This window comes from Schistocerca gregaria, chromosome 4, assembly GCF_023897955.1.
Source record: "Schistocerca gregaria isolate iqSchGreg1 chromosome 4, iqSchGreg1.2, whole genome shotgun sequence".
In the NCBI taxonomy this organism is placed as follows: Eukaryota; Metazoa; Arthropoda; class Insecta; order Orthoptera; family Acrididae; genus Schistocerca; species Schistocerca gregaria.
The window spans coordinates 165,512,629-165,538,467 of record NC_064923.1 but is presented as its reverse complement, the minus strand read 5'-3'; the positions used below and the strand labels follow the sequence as shown (position 1 = coordinate 165,538,467).

Sequence of the window (25,839 nt, the reverse complement as noted above, 5' to 3'; positions counted from 1 at the left end):
CAGTCGTGGTATGGCATTATAACTGATTTGATAAGGCGTGCCGTTTACTCTCGCCAAAGTTTCGTTCTGGAACAGCATTTACAACAAATTTCCTAAATCAGTTCTTTCCTATTCACAGACCTCCCCTATAATTACAGACGTCTACTGCGTGATAAACAAGCGATTCTATGACGCCTTGTTACGTTGCCTATCAAACTGTCCATTTACACTTCCGACATCATCAGATTTGGGGCGATCTGTAGTATTAGGAACACAGAATAAGCTCTCCATTGCCAAGAGCACTAAAATCATTTATTGACATAGATGATCGGTTTCTGCAGTTCTCTGTTGCCGTCTTCGGATCTGCAAGATATGGAACCGAAAATGGTAGAATAAAACAACTAACATAACAGCACACACAATTATATCGTAAATTTGCAATACATGGAGTAGCAACATACCTGTATTTACATCACTGCACAATCTCCGCTTTCAGTGCGGTAAGCGGTGCTATACTACGTACGTCCATGTTGATACCGTGAGCTATAGGCTGGGTCAGGGATTACCACCTACCTCGAAATGACTGGGTGTTTGAACTGTCCTCATCATTTCATCGTCATTCCTACAAGTGGCGAGATTGGATAGAGCAAAGGTTGCAGTTTGTATGGGCGCTGACAAACGCGCTGTTGAGCGCCCCACAAACCGAACATCATAATCATCATCACCATCATCATCATCATCGTGAGCTAGACTAGATGTCTTCATGTCAGTTTTAAAATAACAGCTATGTGCACTCATATCATTGCACAGATTACAAGTGTTCATTTTCACCACCACTTTACAACTGACGGAGCTCAGTGTAAGCATTTTTAGTGATAAATATGTACATCAGATGGCGCGATGGTAGTACAAGTCAATGCTGTCACCTAAAATTGGATTAAGGTATCCATACAATTACATAGGCGTAAATTATTCTCATAACGTACAAGTCAAGTCAATTTACTTAACAAATTTTCTTTTATACAAATTCACACCCACTATGACAGAATATAACCTATTAAAGCTCTCTACGTACAACAAATGCTACGAAATATGAGTTTATTTTAATACTTCTGGAATATCTCGACATCTACAGGAACAGATATGACAGCTCATCAAGAAAATATTCAAGGTATGCTTACCAGCAATGACGCTATTTAACATTTGTGGTTTTGTTGCCAATTACGATGTTTATAAAAGCTGATCCAAGACAACACATTACTAAAGGTCTATGTGGAATCTCGTCACCTGATACCTACACCTGATACCTATGTGCAATCTGATCACCTGATATCAAGGTGAACACACTCCCAATGATTAATACAACAAACGTATAATTATTAACCCACACAGTCGCTCTTAAACTGAGTCCATGATCTAGCATTACCAGCTCACTCTTATAGATGCCTGTGCTAGAATAAACAGGTTCATGTGATATTCATCTTAGATGACTAATGTCAATATGCAATTACGTAACAGAATATGAAAAGTTTCAAAATCATCATAATTTTTATTTTCATTTTTGTACAATCGATTCTTCGGTATTTTTCAGATCGAATTACATTATACGACAATCTTTATCTAAGAACCCTTTTCAAAAAATGATTGTAAATTTTTTAACAATTCTTAATATCAAATTACATAAAATGGCCATAAAGTTTGAATAAATTCTTATGTATGTCTTATAATGGTATAAGTGAGCTAATTTAATTACATCTACAATTACCCGAATTCAAAGGTACAGTTAATACACCATTATACTTTTCATCTGGAAAATATACCATGCACCTTTTTGCTATTAATATTTTGCATATTTGTTACCAAGCCTGTTACTTGTACTAGCTGGTACATGACAAAATGCCATTCGACATCTGCTTGAGGTCTTATTACGCGACATGTATGTATAATCCAGTTACTCGATGTCTACCTGAATTCTCTTCCATTGTTAGATATACCAGATATTATTGTATCACAGGGAATCGTAAAAGCTCTTACTGAACCTGTATTGTAACTATTTACGATTTATTTGTATTTTAATATGATGCATGAACGTTCTTAATGGTTCAAATGGCACTGAGCACTATGGGACTTAACTGCTGTGGTCATCAGTCCCCTAGAACTTAGAACTACTTAAACCTAACTAACCTAAGGACATCACAAACACCCATGACCGAGGCAGGATTCGAACCTGCGACCGCAGTGGTCGCGCGGTACCAGACTGTAGCGCCAAGCACCGCTCGGCCACTCTGGCCGGCGAACGTTCTTACCTGTGACAAAGTTTTATGTAATTTGATATTAGGAACAGGTAAACTATTTTTTGGAAATATTTTCAGAAAAATGTTTGGATAATAATTGGCATACAATATAATTCTGTGTGAAGTAACACCTGAAGTATTTATTGTATAAAATTGTTTTTAAAATTATGATGATTTGGACAGTGGTGATATTCCGGTACATGATGACATTTTGATATTAGTCATCTAAGATGAATATTACATTAATATCTCTCGTTCTAGCCCAGGCATTTGTAAGGGTGAGCTGATAATGGTAGATCATGGGCTCTCTTTAAGAGGGATGAAATCCCACACGGTAGAATAATTGTACGTTGGTTATAATAAATATTGGAAAAGTGTTTACCTAGATATCAAGTGATCAGCTGGCACATAGGCAGATGATGATATTCCCCTAGACCTCGAGTGATGTGCCGTCTTGCGTAAGCTCATGTAAACATCGTAACTGACAACAAAGCACAAACACTAAATAGCTCCAGTGTTCTTACAAATACTTCGAATGTATTCTTGATGGAATATTATAATTGTATCTGTAGATAGCGAGTTATTACCGGATGTGTTAAAACAAACCTACATATGATACCTTCACCTTTACACAGACAGCTTTTAAGATGTTATACGTTGTCGTATTGTGTGTGATTTTGTGTAAAGGAGAATTTGGTAAAGACTTAAAAAGAATGTTAGTAAAATGTTTTAAGAAATATCTAAAATTGTATCAAAACGTTTATGTAGAAAGTAATACAAAAATATGAAAAGCATAGATCGCTATTTACGAGACAGCGGAGATGCTGATTCTCAGCTATGCACAAAATAAAAAACCTATCAAACAAGTAAGCTTTCAGCCAAAACGGTCTTCATTGGAATTAGACGCACACACACACACACACACACACGTGCGCGCGCGCGCGCGCTACTCACGCAAATGCAACTCACACACACATATGACCACACTCTCTGGCTCTAGCTGGAGGCTGTGGTCAGGTGTGTGTGAGTAGCGTTTGCATCCATATGTGGTCTGTGTAGGTTAATTTCAATGAAAGTGTTCTTGGTTAAAAGCTTACTTGTTTGACAGTCTTTTTGTTGTGCCTATCTGCGACTCAATATCTCCTCTGTAGGTATGTATCAATCAGTCCTCTTCATTATGTTGTCATTATTCCATTCTGGGATTTGTTTTAGTATGAATAAGGTTTTATGAATGTTGTTCATTGTTTTACAATCCGTTTGCATTTAAGATGTGGAATAGAGGCTTCGCTTATATGTTATAACAATAATTTAGGCTATGAAATTATTTAGAATAGTCGATCAATGCCTCAGTCTAATGTTAGTTGATAGTGTCGATTTGTACTACTACTAAGCCATCTCATGTGCTAATGCATCACTAAGAATCTTTAGGCTGAGGTCTGTCAGTTGAAAAGTATTGATGAATGTGAGCACTTGCAATCGGCGAAATAATATTTGTGTACGTAGCTATTATTGTAAAACTGACATGCCGACTTCAGCGTAGCTCAAGATACCAACATGGACATACATTGAATCTTCCTGACCGATTAGAACTGTGTGCCGGGCCGAGACTTGAACTCGGGACCTTTGTATTCCACAGGCAAGTGCCCTGCCATCTGAACCATCCAAGCACAGCATACGACCTGTCCTCACAGCTGTACTTCCGTCGTGCCTCGTCTCCTACCTTCCAAACCTCTCAAACGCCCTCCTGCTAAACTTGCAGAACTAGCACTCATGGAGGAAAGGATATTGCGGAGGTATGACTTCACTATAGGCTGGGGGATGTCGAGCACTTGCCCGCGGAAGGCAATGGTCTCGAGTTCGAGTCTCGGTCTGGCACACAGTTTTAATCTGCCAGTTTCAGAAGAACTACAGTTCAGCTATAGGTGACTTGAATTCTGCGACTCTAAGTGCTACCACATATGTACATAATTCTACTTTCGAAACCAACACACAGTCACTAAAATTAACAACTAAAGTAAGAAAAAAGATGGTAGAGCACTTGCCCGCGATAAGCAAAGGTCTCGAGTTCGAGTCTCGGTCTGACACACAGTTTTAATCTGCCAGGAAGTTCATATCAGCACACATTACGCCGCAGAGTGAAAATTCCATTCAGGGGGATACACTGTATTGCACCACTTACCGTACTGAAGGAAGGAGATAGTATAATGATGAAAACATAGGTATGTTGCAATGCCATGCCTTGCCGATTTTAGATATAATTATGTGTCCTTTTTGTTATTTGCTGTATCCACGCATTTTCGGTCCCACCTTTTGCAGATCCAAAAATGGCACCCAAATTTAGCGAAACCGGTTATCTGTGTGAATAGATGATTTTGGAGAATTTGGCAGTTGAAAATTTATTCACTGATCATAAAACTGTCCTTTCTCCTAGTTTGTTTCCGTACATTTCTTTTCTATCAGTTATAATTTTCACATATCCATGTTTAGGAACAGCGTATTGGCTTAGATACTTGAAGCTGCTTCTTCTACACACTAGTCCCTTACAAAGAAAACATTCCTTATGAAAAATATTTCAAGGGACTGATAAAATCCACAAACTGCAATAGGTGTTTTGAAATGTAGCTAAGGTGAGTCATCCTACTTTATACAGATATTGATTTATATCATTCACCGTGTGTTATCAAGAGAAAAAGACTCACACGTTTTTTGCCTTAACTGTTATTTCTTACTTTTGCGTCATTCAGCAAATCTGATAATAAAATGTCCCTCTGTGACTCAATTCTCCCATCATGGTACATATTCTTCACACTTAGTTGAATGAAAGGTGATGTTAGGTGTCATTTATTTTCGACATTAACATTTTTGGAGATGACAGTTTAATCCTTTGATAACTAATTACCCTCTACCGTACCATGATATTAATCGTTGTTTCACGCATCTAAGATTCTTTGCTGTCGAAATTATCAGCAATTCTAAGAAGTTTGTCATCAGTGGAAAGAGCCTTCTGGCGCTGTTTAGCGCACTTTGATATATCAGACTGATGGAAGTAAAATTCTCATTTCTGTGGTAGGTGTACTTTCTGATAAACTTCAACAAGTGACGCCGTGAAGAGTTACAGTCGTATAAAGTGACGGCCGTCTCGAAATTGCGGTCGATTGACATAAATTATGTTGCTGAGCCGTTTCAAACGAATGTAGAGATGATCCTTTGAGAAGGGAGGCACTCTTCTTTGAATAAACAAAGTTTTGTCTCCCCATCTGTATCAGAACTTAAGTATCGTAGGTAGTATGATGACATATGTGTGAAGAGTAACATAAAAACTCCGAATCTTGAAGTTCCTACTTTCAACTTAAGATAGGGAATGACTGAAAATTTAAGACAGAGATTGCAATACATCCACCGAATAAACAGGAGAGGAATTGTTGGTGGACCGCATCAAACTAGTCAGAAGACTGCGAAACAATGAACGTACCACTTCATTTCAATTAAATGTAATTATACCCCTTTGACGTTCAATGTGACGAAATTCTGAAGGGGCAAAATTCTCACTCCATAGCAAATGAGATAGTCACTCGGAATTCATTTCGATATAGTAACGTATACATCGTCGGGTTAAATGAGGCGTGGTGCTCTGTCTACGAGACGTGCTAGAGGTAGACTGTGATCACCTCCAAAAAATAGTGTTACGTAATTAATTTTTTGTTTATTAACAGATACATTTGTGCACTTCTGGTGCATTCAGATACGTACTGTGCCACTGGGAATTAACCATGTATCAGAACTGCAGACATGTGCCTGCACACAAACAGAAAACAGTTTTGTGATATTATTTATTCGAGGTGCATTTAAAACATTATGATTACTCCTCATCTTTTTGTCATAGTGTCTCATTTCGCCTTGCGTACCGAATTACACGTTGGTGTCGTTAAATGTGATGAATTTTCAATATGTAGAACGCTTTGGCTCAGGAGGATATGATTTTGTGTTAATGGGATATGCTGGTTCATATAAGTGTCAAATATATGTGACTTCGAATGTGGCAGCTTCGCACTCTAAGGTAGATAATTTTGTCACAGAAAGGTGTTTTGGTTTCTTCAAGCCAAATATCTGACATTTACCTTAAATGTATATGACCTCAAATAAGGGAGACTGCTCCATCTCCTTGAAATTTATTTCTGAGAGTGTGATATTACGTTCCTTCATGTCCAAAGATAGCTTTCTGTCGTCAAACATTTGTGAGGCAGAACGCGGCAGAGAGTTTTCTGCGAGCTAACTCGAGGCACAGAAAATCTGTTTCTTCAAGTGCCAACATACAACGAAAACGAAAACAGGAAGTACAAATGAAGTAAAATATTTTGCCTTTAGCTTGTAGTGTAAAGTCAGGTGCAAGATGCGCCCCTGTGAAATAGACAGGTGTGTGTATCTATCTATGTAATGAATTTGTAAACTTCGTTGTGTGGCGACGCGACCAAAGAGTGATGTCAGATGGCTATTATCTTGTGTGTCTTAAACACATCACACATTTTTGTTAACAATGTTGGCCGACGATGAATGTGTCGAAGAGTCTTCATACACTGATCGACGCTGTCTGTTGTAAGCTCATCTGCTGACGTGCGTGTCACTGCTTCTGTTTCCTACGCTACAAACATTTGAGACTCTAGTGAGCATCAGTACGCAGAACCTGGCATTCTATGCAGCAAACTACAGTGTTTTCGGCCACATTTTACTACACTTTACCGTAAAGCGATGAATGCGTGTACAGGGTGGGCGTAATAAGACTGGAAAATATTACATGTACTTCCATACAGGCAACCTACCGAACACGTCCTGCAACAAGAGCTGATGATGTATGTTGGGTAGCCTATTTAAAGATAGATGAAATGTTTTCTGAGTCTGTTTTATTTTGTGACTTGTACGTTATAGCATATTTCGTTTTCGTCGATCTCACCATACTCGTTCGTGTTCCATACAGGTGATAACAGTAATTTTCTGTGTCTTAAAGCCCTGGTCCGTTGCTCCGCTGCCACTTCAGCGGACTGAGTCTCCTCATCAGACCAGTTAATAAAATGAGGGAAAAAGGGGGCTACAGTTCAACTTGGAATCATAACCATGAGTCATTTCTGGCAAAGCTTAACATCATTGACCTCCGCTTAGGTAAGAAATGTAAAGTACAGTTGTTCTAATACCATCGAATACACCATGCAGTCTCGACCTCAAGGTGTTGAAGACTACTTTCATAAAAATTCAGGGAAGATTAGCCCAGGACGGTATACGCATTTAAACAATTCTACTTAGCAAAGTTCAGGACAGTGCACCGGCAACTGAAGGGAGACTGTACAGTACTTGGACCTCCAATTACTTTTAAATAAAAAATACTTTTAATCAAAAACCCTGCAGAACACAGAATTTTTACAAGCCCAGCAACTATTTCTCTGTGACAATACAGTTTCTATACTTGCATAGGATTTTTTTTCCATGCCAGTCTGTTGAAATGCTTTTGTAAAGGTATTTATTGATCTTGGAAAAATGGAAATTACATGTACCTATTCCTAAACTGTCGTTCCAAGACTAGCAGTCCGAGGGTTACCACAGTTATCATGCAACAATGTCAAAACAGGCATCATCAAGCATTAAGAACTAGACGGCGTTCTTGTTCTTCCCGTTTTGTTCTAAATCTGAATTCAAAGGAAACTTAATTTCTTATCTTCTGTAGCAGTAATGCTAGCAAAAGATCGACGTAACAGTACGTATGAATATGACTCATCTCTGCCGTTCTTCGACAGGATTGGAATTGAGTGTGAAACAATTGGTGTTTTTCAAAACGACTATGAGTGAGCGTAGTAGTATCGAGTTACACGTTTCTTGTGGGATACCCAAACCTAAAAAACCATAGAAACAGTCTCAATTGAACAGTTTGCTGTTTTTCTTCACTGCATGACATCACTACCTTCTTATTTCGACAAATTTAGTTTTAATCAGAAATGTAGGCGAAGTGGATGGGAAGATAAGACATTCACTGTAAATGAATGTCACCAATGCTGTTAGACTAGCGTCAATCCCACTTGGACAATTCTTCAGTTTTTGTTTAAATCTGTAGATGTAAGTTACCTCTTTATGCAGTTTACTTGCATGCAGTTTTACCAGATTTACTGTTTTAATTTTGAAAAGTAGTCGAGCTTTCCGTAGAATGCGTTTACTTATCAAGTTAACATGTTTCTGTAATGTATATGGCCGCGCGGAATTAGCCGAGCGGTATAGGGCGCTGCAATCATGGACTGTGCGGCTGGTCCCGGCGAAGGTTCGAGTCCTCCCCTGGGCATGGGTCTGTGTGTTTGTCCTTAGGATAGTTTAGGTTAAGTAGTGTGTAAGCTTAGGGACTGATTACCTTAGCAGTTAAGTCCAATAAGACTTCACACACATTTAATGTATAATAACAACAGCTTCAGTAAATACGAGTGAAATGTGTTTTCTTTTCCACCCGAGAATGCAAACAGGAAATGTCTTAGGCCAATACCTAACAATTAATAAGGTTATTTTAATCATATTTTCCATTGGGTTCACGTGAGTAATCGATATCACAGGACGGTACCCAGAGCGTAATGGGAATAAAATGTGAAAAATCAGCGTTTACACACCTTGTATATTGAAAAAGTAGACTTTTCTTCAAACTTATTGAGAATTTAGTCGTATTAAATCATATGATGCTGAGGGGATTAAATTACAAATGAGACACGAAACGTAGCAGACACGTTTTACTCTTTTGACTTTAAATAATTAATGATCACCGAAGTGAAGAGGATGTAAAACACGAACTGGCTATATCAAGGAAAATATATGTGAAAGAAAGTGATTTGTAAACATCGAATGCAAATTTGTAGTGTCAGGTGTGTAGTGTCATAAAGGAGTGAAACGCAACGGTAAGCAACTGAAATCAGAAGAGAACAGAATTTTTGAAAGGTAACGCCACAAAAGACTCCTGAAGATTGGGTGGGTAGATCGTGTAGCAAATGAGAGAGTACTGACGCATTGAAAGGAAATAAATTTATGGAACTACTTGGTTAAAGAAGAGATTAGTGGACGAGACGCTTCTTGAGACATGATGCAATACTGTTGTATAACTGCGAAGTGTCTGTTTTATGGGACGTGTCCAAAAGAACAAACAACATGCGGGATCCGCAGGTGTGATACAAATTATGTAAATTGAAGGACGAGGGAGAAGAAAGGAAAGAGAAGGAAGTAATGATATCAGCTGCATTGGGACTTCATGCGAAATCGCGTCGGTGGGCAATGAATCCACAACCTCCAGCGTGGATGCACGTATATGTTGGACCTCCAGCGGACATCAAAAATTAGCGAACATCGAGAACTTGGACAGGGACTGCGACAGGTGGGAATATGAATCGACCATGGAGCAACCGGAGATAGCTCACAAAATTGCGATAAACGCTGTGTCCGCTTGGTGCTGATGTTAACGCAACTGTAACAAGGGTACCCCAAGTTAGAGTTCAGATCCGGCACACATTGTCACTCGTCGCCACTGATTCCACGCAGTGTCCCGATGCATCTGATATCATTAGTTCCTTCCCTTTACTTTGCTTTCTCACCCCTCTCCTTCAATTTACCTAGTTTACCTAATAAGGAACAAGCATTTGGGTATTGGAGGAAAGTGTACGTAATAAAAACTCTAGGGGGAGATTAAGAGATGAATACTGCAGGCCGTCTGAATTGGATGTAAGGTGCAGTGTTTATTCAGAGACGGAAGGGTTTGCACAGACTAGCTTGGACAGCCACATCAAACAAAACACACTCTGGTATTACTACATTTCTGGAGACCGAACATTCCAATATACTTTCGTATTATGACATGTCTGGAGGCCTAAAATCCCCTCCGTGGGAACCAACACGTGTACCAAAATCAACGATCGTGTGATATCCAAAAAGCAGTAGATACAGGCTCCCAATGGATGCCGTGTTCCTTGAGGCATTCGATACAGTTCCGCAGAGCAGCCTAATGAACAAGCTACGAGTGTATGGAATATCAGACCAGGTGTGTGACTAAATTCAAGAGTTTCTAGCAAACACGACAGAGCTAGTCATTCTGAACGAAGTCTTCGGACGAAAATGTAGCTTCAGAATTATGCCACGAAAGCGCTTCAGGACTATTACTTTTAAAAATATATCTATGTATATTAATTACATAGCAGACAACGTCGATGATGGTGTTGTTTACAGAGAAGTCGCGGCACTAGAAAATTGTGACGAAATGCAGAGAGACCTGTGAGAGGCAGCAAATATAACGCATCTTCCTCCATATGTCAATCTAAAAACGATGAAGATAAAAAAAAATGAGATTCGAACACATACGAAGTTTTAGTGTAAATCGTTCTTGGCCGGCCGCGGTGGTCTTGCGGTTCTAGGCGCGCAGTCCGGAACCGTGCGACTACTACGGTCGCAGGTTCGAATCCTGCCTCGGGCATGGATGTGTGTGATGTCCTTAGGTTAGTTAGGTTTAAGTAGTTCTAAGTTCTAGGGGACTAATGACCACAGCAGTTGAGTCCCATAGTGCTCAAAGCCATTTGAAGCCAAATCGTTCTTCCTGAAAGCTATTCGCGACTGAAACAGGAGAGGGGATGAAGAGACAGTGGTACAGAAATACACGTACCAAAAACAATTACCCTCTGCCATATCCGGCTAGGTGGCGTGACGCTTTTAGATGTAGGTACTGAAAGAAATGGAGAAAGGTGAATGAGAAGTTTTGCACATGAGGTTTACCGCTCCTGCATTTTTTCCCCTGTATTGAATTTCTATCACCACCCCCCCCTCGCCCCCAAAGGGGGCGGGCTGGCAGCGGCTCAGTACGCCGCTCTTCAGCCTACAGAATGTTTAAACCAGACCAAGAAGACAGTGAATAATAAAAGTAGCGATAAATACGGTGAGTTAAATTGTAAAATGGCGGAAAATTGTGGAAGGTAAAATATAAAGTTAAAATATAAAACAAAGGGGGGATGGTAATAAAATACACAGGAAGCACAGAGGTAACATAGCAGAGAGACATTTTAAAAAATGGGGCCAGTCTGGTTTCTGTTCGCAAGAGATATAAAAATCACACCCAACGACAGTATACATTCTGTTTGCAACACTTCAGAAAAGACACACAACACTGACCCCCACTTAAAACACTGCACTAAAAAGTTGGCACGAAGATGTCACACCACAGCAAAGGGAGCTGGGGGGGGGGGGGGGGGGACCTGGACAGATGAAGGGGAAATAGGGAGGGTGGAAGGAGAGGAAAAACGAAGTGGGAGGGGGGAGCCGGAGAAGGGAGTGGCCTCATAAGGGGTGGGGGCAGATGCGAGTGGGGTAAGGCTGAGGAGGGGAGTGCAAAATAACTCGGGGGTTTCAGAGAAAGGGTACGCAGGGAAAAGACAGGATGGAAGGGGGGGGAGAGGGAGCCCAGGAAAAGGACAGAGGAATGGAGCAGGAGGGATCAGAGTTGATAGGAGAGATAGATGGATGGAGAGAGGGCATCATCCGAGAGGGGATCGATGAAAGCCACCTCGAGAAAGGAGATGAAGGGTGTAGAGATGGAGGGTAGTGGGGGGACTACAGTTAAGGTGCGGCAGAGGGCGGGGTTGGAGAGTAGAAGAACAACCATGGGATGAGGTGAATCAAGGTGGCGGGAAGTGTAGAGGACGCAGATATGTGCGAGGAACAGGAGCAGATGGGGAAAAGGAATCAGGTCATAGAAGATCCACGTGGAGGACGGTAGGGGTATAAGGAAGGCGAGGTGGAGTGCACGGCGCTCGAGGATATGGAGGGACTTGTGGAATTTGGAGGGGGGGGGGGGGCGGATATCCTGGCAGGACTGGCTTAAGAGAGGATGGGTGCTCCTGGTTATTCACTGTGATCATTAACAACCTCAAATAATGTCCATTCGTTTTCGAGATCATGCGTTACACAGCCCTTCTGACAAGGTGTGATGACATCGTGCACACAGCTGTTACACCAGACACAGTGGGGATGTGTAATAACCATGAGAGGAAGTACTCTTTGAGTCGTAAAGCGCTTTCGGTGTTGAGAGCGAACTTCTCATTACTGAATGTGGCGGCGCGCCCGCGCAGTCGGACATCGCAGCGTTTGTAGGCGGCGTCAGTGGCGGTCAGGTGAATCAAGAGCGCCACCGTCGCCCGCAGGCAGATACGAACACGTCAGGGCCACTGTCAGCGCAGACCAACTCTATGCCGGTGTGCATTCAGTTGTCAGTGATAGGACTCAGTATTTGGACAGTTATTAGTTGTGGTGAAGTTTCTTTGATCTTATCATTATTGGCCGTGCAGCTATCAGCTGACGTAATTTTGTGTACGTAGTGGCTGACAATAGACAATATAAATACGGCAGTTTTGGCTCGGAGCACTATGGGACTTCACATCTTTGGTCATCAGTCCCCTAGAACTTAGAACTACTTAAACTTAACTAACCTAAGGACATCACACAACACCCAGCCATCACGAGGCAGAGAAAAATCCCTGACCCCGCCGGGAATCGAACCCGAGAACCCGGGCGTGGGAAGCGAGAACGCTACCGCACGACCACGGGATACGGGCTACGGCAGTTTTGGCGAAGAGGAAGTTCGTTCGGCGTGTGTCTTTCGCGGGTGAAATAGATCTGGCCTTAGTGCCAATGCTACAACCACAGCAACAGCTTGAGCAATGACAGCAATAATTAGTTTTTATGTCAAGTATTTGTAAATTCACTGATGTTAACGGCCTCACACCTTCTGCCCCCTACTACCCATCCTCCATACTCCCCCCCCCCCCCCCCCTAAGACTTCCCACTGTTTCAAGAAACAAAGAAAAACTGGAACACACACATGCGACTTCTACTTCAGCATTTCAGGTGGAGGATCCATCGTTGCAAGACATATTTTTCTTGCTCTGGTTTGCGCCTTTCACGCTTCTTTCCTGCTGAAAATTTCGTCATTAAAGGACATGGTAATGTGAAAATACAGACACTGTATTAACACAGACATTGTATCCAACGATTAATTAAATCAAATGCAGCTTTCCAATCTCAAGAAACCACTTTGAAGTTATGTAAGATAAGAAAGAAACTAAAGGATACTATTTGTATTGTACAACCTCGACAAATACTGTACTTATGAATTTATCCTGACGTGAGTTTGCCATAGCCCAGTTGCTATATATAAATATTTGTGTCGTTTATAGAATTAGAACTTTAAGTAACGCTACTCATAATAACTTACAGAATACACCAGTATCTAACACAAGAACAGTCACAGTATAAGAAATTGGTTTCAGAATTGAAAGATAGTCGTAGTTCTACATAAGCGTTACGAGAGGGCTACATGATTTGAAGCAAGTGGTTTTACGACAGAGGCTTTCATTGCCCAGCGACACCACAGCAGATTTATCTCAATTTCGCAAAATTTGGTTATGTAAATTCAAGTTAACCAAGTGTTTTGCCTTTTACTACCTTGTTAAGAAATCAGAGATTTTTCAATATGTTTTCACCCTCGCGGTTCAGTCATTTTCTACGGGTTCCTTACTGAAATCTTCCGGGTTTCTACCTTCCCTGTGCTGTTTTTGTAATATTCTGAGGCTCCTTCCTGTCTGGCCAACATAAACCTTACAGTAATTCCCACATTTTACACCTTACGCATCCGTCTGTCATCAACACTGCGTTTCGTCTCCTAGTGCCTAGATCGCCTAATTCGACATTTGCATCCTTATTTTGTAAGAATCTGTCTTCCTGTGTGTAGGTCTCCTTCACAAGCATGACTTTCAACGTACCTTCCCTTAGCTTCTAGGGCTCTGATTTCCTTAGTTTTATTCTATCGCACGTTTATTTTCTCCAGTTTGTGGTTGTTAGCCATCACTACAAGCTTATCTAGATCCAAGTTCGCTAATCTGATAAATTTGCGCTCTGGATGTCATTCCGTAATATTAGTCAATGTATTTCTGGTGGCTAGTGCGCGAAAGACGTCAGTGTTACCTTTTCTCTTATATCTTGTAGTGCTTAGATCTAGAAAATTATGTCATTTTCAAATTCTAGACAACTTCTAAATTCTAGATTCTAAATATACCATACTATGTAATTTCTAGATTGTAAACTATGAATGTCAAAAGTGTATATTACATCGGCTTTGCCCCTGAAGAAGCCCGAGGCTGGGGTAGCAATTTCGATAACAGGTTTCCTTGTCTTTCATTTAGCTGAGTAATTCCTTCTATGTGCTCTCTTATTGGGCTTTTCGTAATTTTTTACTTTTGGTGATCATAGAAGCGGTACAATATTTGTAGTGATGTTCCTTGTTGAAACGAATATCATTAAGAAAGGTAGGAATAACTCAGTTTCTCTCACAAGTAGTGCCACGATGTGTCACGCTTGTTTCTTCAAGAGAGATGTTTCGTCAGATTTCCTACAGAGTGCCATAGAATCAGCGGAAGCTTTTCTTTACTAAACATTCTACAAGTAGTAGATGCCACAACGTATTTCATACCGCGTAGTAATGCTGTGCGCCTTATGCTCTGAAATGTAGTGCCACCTTTCTCAAGCACTTTCTAAAATTAAGCGAATTACAAATCTATGAAATCAACCACTATAAATTTCCTGTTTCCCTTTGTTTGCAACCTTATTTCACAGTGGCTAAAATTTTGATTATGAATCTGTACACTTATACTGGCACTGAAGGTTAAATTGAAACATATTTTTAAACTTAGACATATTTAAATTTAAACATACCGGCGACGATATTATTAATTGCATCACTCGTTGTTAACAGTAGAGCGCTTTCAGAACGCGGGTACTGCCTACGAAGGCACATTATATTCTGTTCCAAGATTCCAGACATACAATACGTAGCTTTCTCACCGAAGGACAATTTCAGTTCAATCCTTATCGACTTGCCTCTAGATGTTTGCCCGTAAGAGAAACCTACTCTCGAGATACGAGGGACTCAGTGGTTTCACCGCTATCGTTTTACTTGAAGAAGTTGGCGCAGATTGCTGCAGAACTTCAGCCGAACGTAATATCGGTTTGCTAGAGTTCCAGATGAATCTTTTCCATCAAAGTTGCACATTTTATGGTGATATGTGCCAACTACATCTACATGGCAGCCCTTTAGTTCACATTTAAGTGTTTGGCAGAGGGTGTACTGAAACATTCGGACTTTTTCTCAACCGTACCTCTCACCAAAGCCACGTGGGAAAACTGAACTCTTAACATATTCCGTCCTAGGTTTCATGTCTTTTATTTTATAACGACAGTCATTTCTCCCTATGTGGGTGGAGGTAAACAGATCTGGCTTTCGGAGGAGAAAGCTAATAACATAAATTAAATGAAAATAAAGAAAAAGTCTTCGTCTTAATGATTTGCTCTTCAACACACTTATAAAGGATTCATTACGGCCCAGTAGAACTGCAGAGAAGGGGAGACAAACGTAGTGTGGACAATCTCTTCAGCAGAATTGTAGCATCTTCTAAGTGTTCTTTCATTAAACCGCTGTTTTTGGTTTGCCTTCCTCGCTACAGTTTCTGTGTGGTGCATCCTATTTAAGTTATTCCTAACTGTCGTAACTAGTTATTCAGTTCACAATCTGTAAATCTGTATCACTTATCGTGTAACTGAAATGTAACTATTTTTTGATAAAGATAAGTCTTTGTTCCTCTAGCTTTTATTACAAATTTCAGTGACACGTTTCGTCTTGGATAGTCACCTTCAGATTATCTAAAATGTAAAAAGTAGCAAAATTAGGTATAAGGAAACGTCCTGATCCCATCTTGTGCAAGAACATACTCTACGGGAAACGTTTTATGCACTCTTACAGAAACAGATCATGGACCATGCCCTCCGTAGAAAAGATTACACGATGAGTATATATAAAAGAGAAATGCAACTGAGATATCAAAAAATTTAAAACCCACAGAGGCTTTAGATTGCGCTCCTGAAAAGAGCCGGAACGACATTTGTGTGACTGTTTGCATTGTAGGTAACGTGAAGATGCCTACCAATGGTGAAAAGCTTCATTTAAATTTGACAAATACAAGCACGCCTGTTAACAAGCCAGCTTCCAATAGACGCCACCAGAGGCGTCTACGTCACCACACGGACTGCACGCACCAGCAACAGCGGTGCTGCAATCGGGGGAACTAGATCACTTCCGTGGGCTACATGTGTACCAAGCCGCACCGGATGTCCTTCCGGCTGCCGCCTGTTTAAGACGCTGCTCGACTGCAGTCAGGCTGCACAAGCTTGCGTTTGCGCTCACGCTCGGCGCCTGATTCGGCCGCACCTTGTGGCTCATTAGTCGACGATCACGCCAATCATACCACACCGGTCCGCCAGTCATCGCCCTCGGAGCCTTCGCCTCTACGGGCGCTGGCCATGCACAGATTCGGCATCTCAGCGGCCATCCATAGAACATTCACGAGAGCACTATCACCGACCCGCCCGCCATCTCCCTTGGAGAATTGGCCTCTTCTGGTACGGGATTTCCACGGGTTCAGTGTCCCTGGAGGTGGTATCCTTCGGCGTGTACCTGTATCTAGCAGTTATCGTCAGGATGGGCCATTGTCGCTACGTACCTCACGACATCGTTACAAAGCGGGCCATTACAGACTCCAGGGTCGGCCACATTAATACCATATCAGTAGCATCCTTTCATTTGTAGCTGCTGGAAGCTACATTATGTCCAGTCTTGCTCTTTATATACTGTAGCAATTAAATGTGATTTCACGCTACCAGGGAACTCATTATTTGTTATGTGCACTCTACCACTACTGACCTTTCAGTTGGTATTACGCTTATCCTGCTATTGATATAGAAATTTACAAATTTAAAGTACAACAAGTCGCGTACTGAGTTGTGCCAGTGGGGCGGCACGCCATCTTGCACCAAAATAAAGATGTGTTGTTCAGCTTCTTCCCATTGAGGCACGGGCAATTGCTGTAGCACATCAAGATGAGAAACGGCAGTTACAGTTGATTCACTGAAAAACAAAGGCCCATAAACTTTTCCGCCGGGATATTTTTTGGGACTAAGTGTGAATGACTTGCATTGGTACAACACGTTTTTCAGTCACTCTTTGTCATTCCACACTCTTTCCATTGCGCACAGATATTCAAACTAATCTGTTTGAATTGCTCTTTCATTTGGAGTCTTATTTACGTCTTATTTACAATTGTTGCTGAGCGTAATAAATGCAACAACACTTGAAAACGGGTAAGTTCATTTTGAAACAACCTGTGTATCGACCTGGAAAAAGCGTTCGATTAATGGTGTAAGATCGGGATGTAGTCTTTCGCCCCTAGTATTAAGTCCGTACGTCGGTCGCTCACGATACACTTGCGACTTCAGGTAACCCCAAAGCCAATAATCGCACAGACTGAAGTCTGGGGACCTGGGAGGACAATCATGTCGAAAGTGGCGGCTGAGCACACGATCGTCACCAAACGACGCGCTCAAGAAATCTTTCACGCGTCCAGCAACACTTTGAATTTTTCTTTTTGTTCTAGTAATGTCCCATGTCATTCCAAGCATGTGTGTCCATATTTAGCTCTTTATCTACATTATTCCGTGGTTTATTAAGTTTTCAAATTTATACCGACTTTTTGATCACCCGGTAAATACGAATATTTAGTAGGTATTGTACTGAACTAGAGTACAGAACGTATTCGACGATGGTGTAGTTAGTGGTCTAGTCAGTGCCTCCTATATAAAGACGTTACACAGACGTTACTGCCCTGCTAGTCCTATTTGATGAAGGTCATATTTTAACTTTTCGTAACTGAAGCGGGGGCGAAAAGGTGATTCGAGAAGACTACTGTGCTCCACGCCCAAGTTCTGGCCGTTCACAATGGAATGTCGGGAATTATCTACAGTTAGAAACCACGAATAACGTCGCCCCCAATACACACCCATTTTTGACGGGAAGAGACGTGCATTTGACTTCTTTTTTGAGTATTTTATCACTACGAGATGAATACGTTCCAAGAGCCGTACGGTTAGAAAATTATTATAGGAACTGTATAGACAATGGAGGGGAAAACTTGAATGTGTGTATAAGAACTGCGTCGTTCTCCTTGTAGCATAACCATAGTATCAACTTGCCACACATGTTGCTCTATATCAGTGGTTCCCAACAAGTGGTCCGCGGACACCCAAGAGTCCCCGAACTATTCCAGAGGGGTCAACAAGATGCTATTAGAATTTAAAAAAATATGTTAAATATGTTTCGTATGATAACAGATTTACTCAGAAATAATGGACTCATGGGTCATATTGAACTCATCTCATTAAGAACTCAAAATTAAAACTAACTGTATACTGATTGGGTATTTTTTGAGATAAATAATACACATTAGTGTTTTCTTATTTTTCACACACGTCTACTCAATGCAATCTCAAGTGTAGTACAATTGAAAGACCAGTACATTCAGTTTTAGTTTTTTCCTCTCATTTTCAGTTCATACTCAATTTTTATTTTTTTAAGTAGTTTGTTGTACTAAACACCCAGATTTGAAGACAAAGATTTTGAGGAATGATCAAAAATTTTAGAATAACAATGATGGCTAAATTGAAAAGTTCTTAGCTCAATATTTTTTCAATAATGAATATGTCAATAGTTTTTCTAAGTTCCCAAAATAGAAAACTTATTAAAAGACGCATAATTTGGCTTCTTTAGGTACTTGATACTGTGATATGACAAGGTACCAATCATGCTCGATGAACGGGGTCCTCGAGAAACTTTTGTTGTGCGGCCGTGCTCTATAAAGATTGTTTAAAAAATAGCGGAATGTATGGAGCGCTGTTTTACGGAATAGTGTATAGTGAATATCAAATGTTTCCACACTATCCACTGTATTATTTCGTTTATGCACAGGCCTAATGAATATTCGGTTTTGAATCATACAGGTCTAAAATAAAGTCACATTTTTGACAAAATAAGTTCACACTACTTTCAGGTTCATAACATCACTACGTAAATTGCAATCTCTAACACATAGAGACTAGCATGTTGGGGATCGTGCCGCAATCCTTTCCATACCTTGCTTAGAATGTCACCTGAGGCGGCTTAATTTTCTTCAAATGAGGTTTCATATCCATGGGCAGTATGATACACACATGACATATGGTGAGGAAGGTGCAATGTCTAAGCAGGCCAGGAGCTAAGTTAAGTCCTTAAACTTGCCGAGCACGCTGTTCAATGGGGGCCTTCTAGTCAAACAACGACCCACATCCCAGTGTCTTCTGTGTAGAGTCCCACAACGTATTGGAGTCTGTCTCGTGAAATACGAATAGACAAAAATGAATTGAAATTCTAATATGCCGATTCATCCTACCACAACTGATGACAACAGCATTCTCTCTGAAAATGCGGTCCTCAAACATTTGCATTTCTTCCAGGAATGTTTATGTTATGTGTATAGTAATTAGAAACTTTAATTGCTGTTAACAAAAAGAGGCGCATTATATTGGCGGTTACGAGCAGCTCAGCCAATATGTTATTCGAGATTGCAGCATGTGAATGTGTATTTGTGTACAGGTCGAGTGAAGCAAGTGCGAGCAGTTATCAACGGAACGGCCCAACTTCCTTGTGATATGACGCCACCTACCCCTGGAGACTCCGTGTTACTCGTTATCTGGTTCAAGAATGAGAAGACTGCCATTTACAGGTAAGGAACATAACTATTTATAAAGTAAAATAAAAATTTAAATGAAAATGTGTGATAATAGTGACAGCTAGGGAAACGGTGGGTATCTAGTTACCCTCCCCCTTTAGTTTCAACTTTAATTTTTAAAGTTTACCAGAAGACATGATGTTATGATATCGTATGCAAACGATAACGAAAAATGTTGCCTCCATTTATGGGAACAGACTTCTCTCAATCGTGATATGGTATTGGATTTTGCTACTCTTAGTTCAGAATTTTTATGTGCCTTGGTCTCAGCCCTTTTCAGAAATTAAACCTACCGTTCGATATTCCGTCTCATTAGTTCTTTTGTTGGTTCGATGTCGTTCTCCGCGTCCGCTTGTCTGATGCTAACATTATCATCCTGTGCTACAATTTTGATCCTTAAATAAAGACTACACTCAACTGTCACTATGGGATATTTGAACACTGTAGTTCGAGCCTGTCTCACCAGTTATATGTAGTGTACTTCTTCGCTCATGAGGTACCGGTACAGATTTTCCACTAATCGGTCTCTTCCTTTGGTAAGTGTTTTCCATATATGTTTATCAGTTCTGTTCATTTCAGAAACAATAAATTTCGAGTCGAACCTTATCTGTCCATTTCATTTTAATATGCCAATATATTTATATTATTTCCAATTTATTGTTCATCTGGACAATGTATACCTTAATTTCGTATCAATATTTTAAACATGTACAAATAGTGTCGAGCAGATTACGTGGTTGGCTCGAGCGCACAAACTCTGAAGTTTCCCGTAATTCACATATTTAGTCTTTGATTGGAAAACTGTTTCACTATTGTAAACTCACATTCTAAATTTTGATCTTAAGCAATCTCTGTTTCAACGTTCAGATAGAATAATCTTGACTTACGTGTTATACAAATGCTCAGGATGGGTGTTATACTGTTTTGTAGATGTTATGTTAAGTTATGTTAACCGGGGACCAAAAAACGACGGAGAGGCTCTGTCCCCACCGGAGCCGCGGTGGTCCGCAACCCCACGACGACTACCGCAGTCCACTTCACCCCTCTGCCGCCCCACACCGAAACCAGGGGTATTGTGCGGTTTTGCCCCTCGGTGGACCCCCCAGGGAACGTCTCACACCAGACGAGTGTATCCCGTATGTTTGCGTGGTAGAGTAATGGTGGTGTACGCGAACGTGGAGAACTTGTTCGCGCAGCAATTGCCGACATAGTGTAGCTGAGGCGTAATAAGGGAAACCAGCCCATATTCGGCGAGGCAGATGGAAAATCGCCTGAAAACCATCCACAGACTGGCTGGCTCATCGTACCTAGTAGTAATAGTAGTAGTAGTTTTATTCATCCGTGGATCTCTTTTTATAAGGATATAGGACATGTCAAAGTATTTACAAGCTTAGATCAATTTACAATAAGCTAATTCGTATACACATATATTTACAGACTTCTAGTTAGAGACAATCATTAGATTTTACTCCTGGTATACAATAATTTATTTACAAATAACTCATTAAATAATGTAATGCCACACTATTCACTCATATTTCACTATCAGTCACTGCACACACTATACACACATTGTTTCATAACACTTCACTCACTACATACACACACACACACACACACACACACACACACCCAGGTGATCCTTGGGCCATTTTCTGTACTGCAAGTTCCCATTTCCTATCCTGAAAAACTGAGTCAGCATCCCTTCATAATGAGTGAGATGTTGAGCTCAGAAAGAGGAAGAGGTGTTAGTATTATGCTATGCATAGCTTGAGGGGAGAGTGTCTCTAGAAAGGAAAAAAGAAGAAAAATAATAAAGTGAAGGTGTTATGTGGAATATTGGATGTTTTATAATCATCATTATTATTATTATTTGTTTGTATAACATTTTTTATCAAACCCCTACTCTGCTTTATCTAAGTAATCCTTCAATGTATAAAATGTATTGCATAACAGGTACTTTTTAGCTGCCTTCTTAAATAAGTGTATTTTTGAAATTTCTTTAATCTCTTTTGGTAATTTATTGTACAGTTTTATTCCTTGATAGAAAATGCTGTTTTGAGTTTTATGTTTATTTTTTCTTGGTAAATGTAAGTTGAGTCTATCTCTTGTTGCATGGTCATGGACAGAGCTGTTTGTGCAGTAATTGCCAATGTTACTTTTGATGTGTACAACTGACTGGTAAATGTGTTCACATGGAGCAGTTAAAATTCTCAGTGTTTTGAACAGATCTTTACAATGAGCTCGACTACTATTTCTGGTTATTATTCTTATGGCTCTTTTCTGGAGTTTGAAAATTGTGTTCATATTTTGTGGATTTGTTCCCCAAAAAAGAATGCCATAGCTAAGAATTGAGTGTACATATGAATAATATGTAACTAAAAGACACTGCATGTTACACACAGATGATAGAATTCTAAGGGCATAACATGCTGATGACATTCTGTTTGCAAGTACCTTTGTGTGTTCGCACCACTTCAGCTGAGAGTCAATATTCATCCCTAGAAATTTTGCATTTGTTACACAGTCTATAGAGGTGCCATCTACATTTAATTTAACATTGTCATTTTTCCTCTTGAAACTGAAGTTCATGGCATTAGTTTTCTTTATGTTTAATGTCAATTTGTTGCTTATTGACCAATCGTAAACTTCCTTGAGAGTTTAATTTGCTTTCTCGGTAAGGAGTTCTCTTGTTCTCTCAGTGACTATAATATTGCTGTCATCAGCGAAGAGAATTTTCTCACCATGAGTAACACTACTGGGAAAGTCATTGATGTATATCAGGAATAGTATTGGTCCTAATATGCTACCTTGTGGAACCCATATATTAATATGTTTTGGTTCTGATAAGTATTTTACTAAATGTTTAGATCTATTTGAAGTATGTGTTATCTATATTATTTGTACCCTATCTGTTAGGTATGATCGAAACCAGTCATTAGCTACCCCTCTTATTCCTAATGCTTCTAATTTATTTAATAGAATCTTGTGGTCGACTGTATCAAAAACATTAGAAAGATCCAAAAATATGCCTGTGACACACTCATCTTTATCAAGAGCATTAAGTACAACTTTTGTGAATTCTACTATGGCTGACTCCGTATTTTTGCCACTTCGAAAACCAAACTGTGATTTGCTTAAAAGATTGTATTTATTCAGATAATTCATTAATCTGTCTTTCATAATTGCTTCTATTATTTTTGAGAATGCTGACAGCAGGGAAATGGGCCGGTAATTTTCTATGTCTTCTGCATTACCTTTCTTAAGCAAAGGTACAACTCTTGCCTGTTTTAGCTGCTCTGGAAATGTCCCTGATGTGAAGGATTCATTTATTATATTTGTTAATGGGCCTTGTATAATCCCTATGCATTGTTTCAGTACACACATTGGTACATCATCTAAGCCTTCTGACTTTTTATTTTTTAGCTTTTGAACAGTTTTATTGACTTCATTCTCTGTGGTTGGAAGTAACATCATTGTATCTAGTGCAACTAATCCTCCGGGCGGATTCGTGCCGGGGACCGGCGCGCCTTCCCGCCAGGAAATCATATTTTGTAGACACTTTTTCAAATAAATGAAGAAGAATTGTAATTATAGGAACGCATTGTGCAATATAAAGCCATTACGATGGAGGTGCGAAGATATTCAACGCCAAAACACCGATATGGTTCATTAATTTGCAAATACCGTCACCATATTGGCGCTTTATTATTTTATGCATTTAAATGTTGCAATCTAATGCCGTTTTATCGACTAATTTCAATATTTTATCTCCTAGCAATATTTTATGGTGTTTTTTGTTTTATATAGGGCGAACATTCATAAAACCGACAATCTGTAGGAACAGATTCGTGATTGGAAATGAAGGAGAAAACATCCTATGAACGTGTGTCCACAAATGTATCGTTGCCATGGCATATGGCGCTAACGAATGACAGTTCCTCGGACCACGTGCAGTGTGTTTGTTGTGTGTTGCATACTGTGTGGCTGACGCAGTGTACTGTAAGCAGCAAATGGAACGGTTTTTGTAGCAGACATGGTGTTAGGTACGGCCAAGCAGATCGAAACACAGGAGGCAGCACAGCTATAACAAAACAAATTCCCTCACAGACACCAACCATGTCAGAAAACTTTTCAATCCCTTTTTGGGCATTTGTGTGATTATGGGTCCTCTCAGACCGTCTAACGTGCTGGGACGCGGCAGAATGTACGTACGCCAGATTTGGAGTACCGGGTTTTACAGGCTACAAAACGAACCGTAGTTCAAGCTCCAGGCAAATGGACCTCCAACATAGTGTAGGCCGAATTATGCTCATATATATCCTGCATGACAAACGCTACTATCCCTATCACCTGCATTTCCATGGAGCTCACTCTGAACATCTGTTGTAGCGCGGATGCGATGCTGCTCTGTACTGTGTTACGGGAAGATTTGTTGTTGTTGGACGCATACCAGCCATTTGTGGACACGATCATGTTCATAGAAACTTTCTTCCTCCACTTACAGCCAGGAAAACATCAATGCAGTTTGTCAGTTTTCTTTAACGTTTACTCTGTGTAGTGGCTACATTCATGATCAGTGTAATATTTCGTAAAACTGAAGAATTTGATACCCTCAATGATTTCGTTTACAATACTTATACTCAAATTTCTACTATAAGCAATTCCACATGTTTCAGTGGAACGAAGCTGCAAAGCAGTTTCAGTAATTTCTGAACCCATTTTCTCTACCCAGGCGGAGGTATGGACTCAGGACGCAAAACCCACAACGTACGTCATTCGTAGTTGTTTGAGAGGTTGCTCTGGATAATGCGCTGCAACAGCATCCGCATATTTACGTTCCCCAGTAAATATCACTCTCGTGTGTCAGCGCGTAACACTCTCGATCAACAGATCTCGCTGCCCGTCGATTTATGCTTTAGGATACCGCCACATATAATGACGCAGTAACTTCTGGAATCGATAGGCTGCCGCTGTGTTCATGCAGTCCTAGCGATTAGCATTAAATCGCAACGAACAAATACCGTTTGAAACTGACAGGCAGTTTGTCCATTTGGAAAATTACGTGTAAGTTTTTTCACGAACTCTAGCATAAGGGAATAATAAATTAGCTACTCTATTTACTGTTTATGTACATTTGAACTCTAATATTAATCATTGGATTTAGTATGCATATGATATTATATGAAAACGTATTTGTATACTGGCAGGTCACTGCACCTACGTTCAAACACCAAATACATTTTATATCTGAAAACATTTTGAGGAGAGAGATAACCTATCACAAATATAAGTGAAGCAGCTGAGTACCTGGGGTGCGTGGTCACATATTTATTAGTGCATCGCCTCCTTCCTCCTCTCAGCCTCTCTGTCCATCTCCTCAGTCCGCTATCCCTATCCATCTATTACACCCCACCTTTCTCTGTTCGTCTACACTGCCCTCGCTCTTTGTCTATTTGTTGCTTTTCCCTCTGTTAATCTCTTCCTCCCTCTTCTCTCTGTCCATCTCTCCCTCCCCTCCCTATCCCTCCGCCCCTTCTCCCTCCATCTAGCTATCTCCTCTCTGTTTCTCGCTCCAACTTCTCCTCCTCATTTCTGCCCAATCTTCTTTGCCTGTGTCCATTTACGCCTCTCACTCTCCATGTCTATTTCCTCCGACCGAATATCAGTGTCCATCTACTTCTCCTCCCTTTCTGTTTACCCATCTCCCACTCCCATAGAACTTTGCTCGTTCCTCCCACCACAGTATATGTTTCCAGGCAGTATACAGTACCTGTACCCCGTTTGGCTGAAAATAAGTGACTTGTTTTAGGACGAGCTTTCTACACGCTCTTTTGCCACACAAGCACGTATCACCCACACACACACAC

The 25,839-nt window shown here is 40.4% G+C and overlaps 1 protein-coding gene across 2 annotated transcripts in view; it reads left to right on the top strand.

Moving 5' to 3' along the window:
* LOC126266964 (synaptogenesis protein syg-2-like) overlaps positions 1-25,839 on the top strand; it is a 410,598-nt gene that overhangs the window by 112,711 nt on the left and 272,048 nt on the right. For both annotated transcript variants that reach the window (XM_049971690.1, XM_049971691.1), the window contains exon 2: positions 19,834-19,963. In XM_049971690.1, the coding sequence (XP_049827647.1) occupies positions 19,834-19,963 (130 nt within the window). The remainder of the gene's footprint in view (positions 1-19,833; positions 19,964-25,839) is intronic.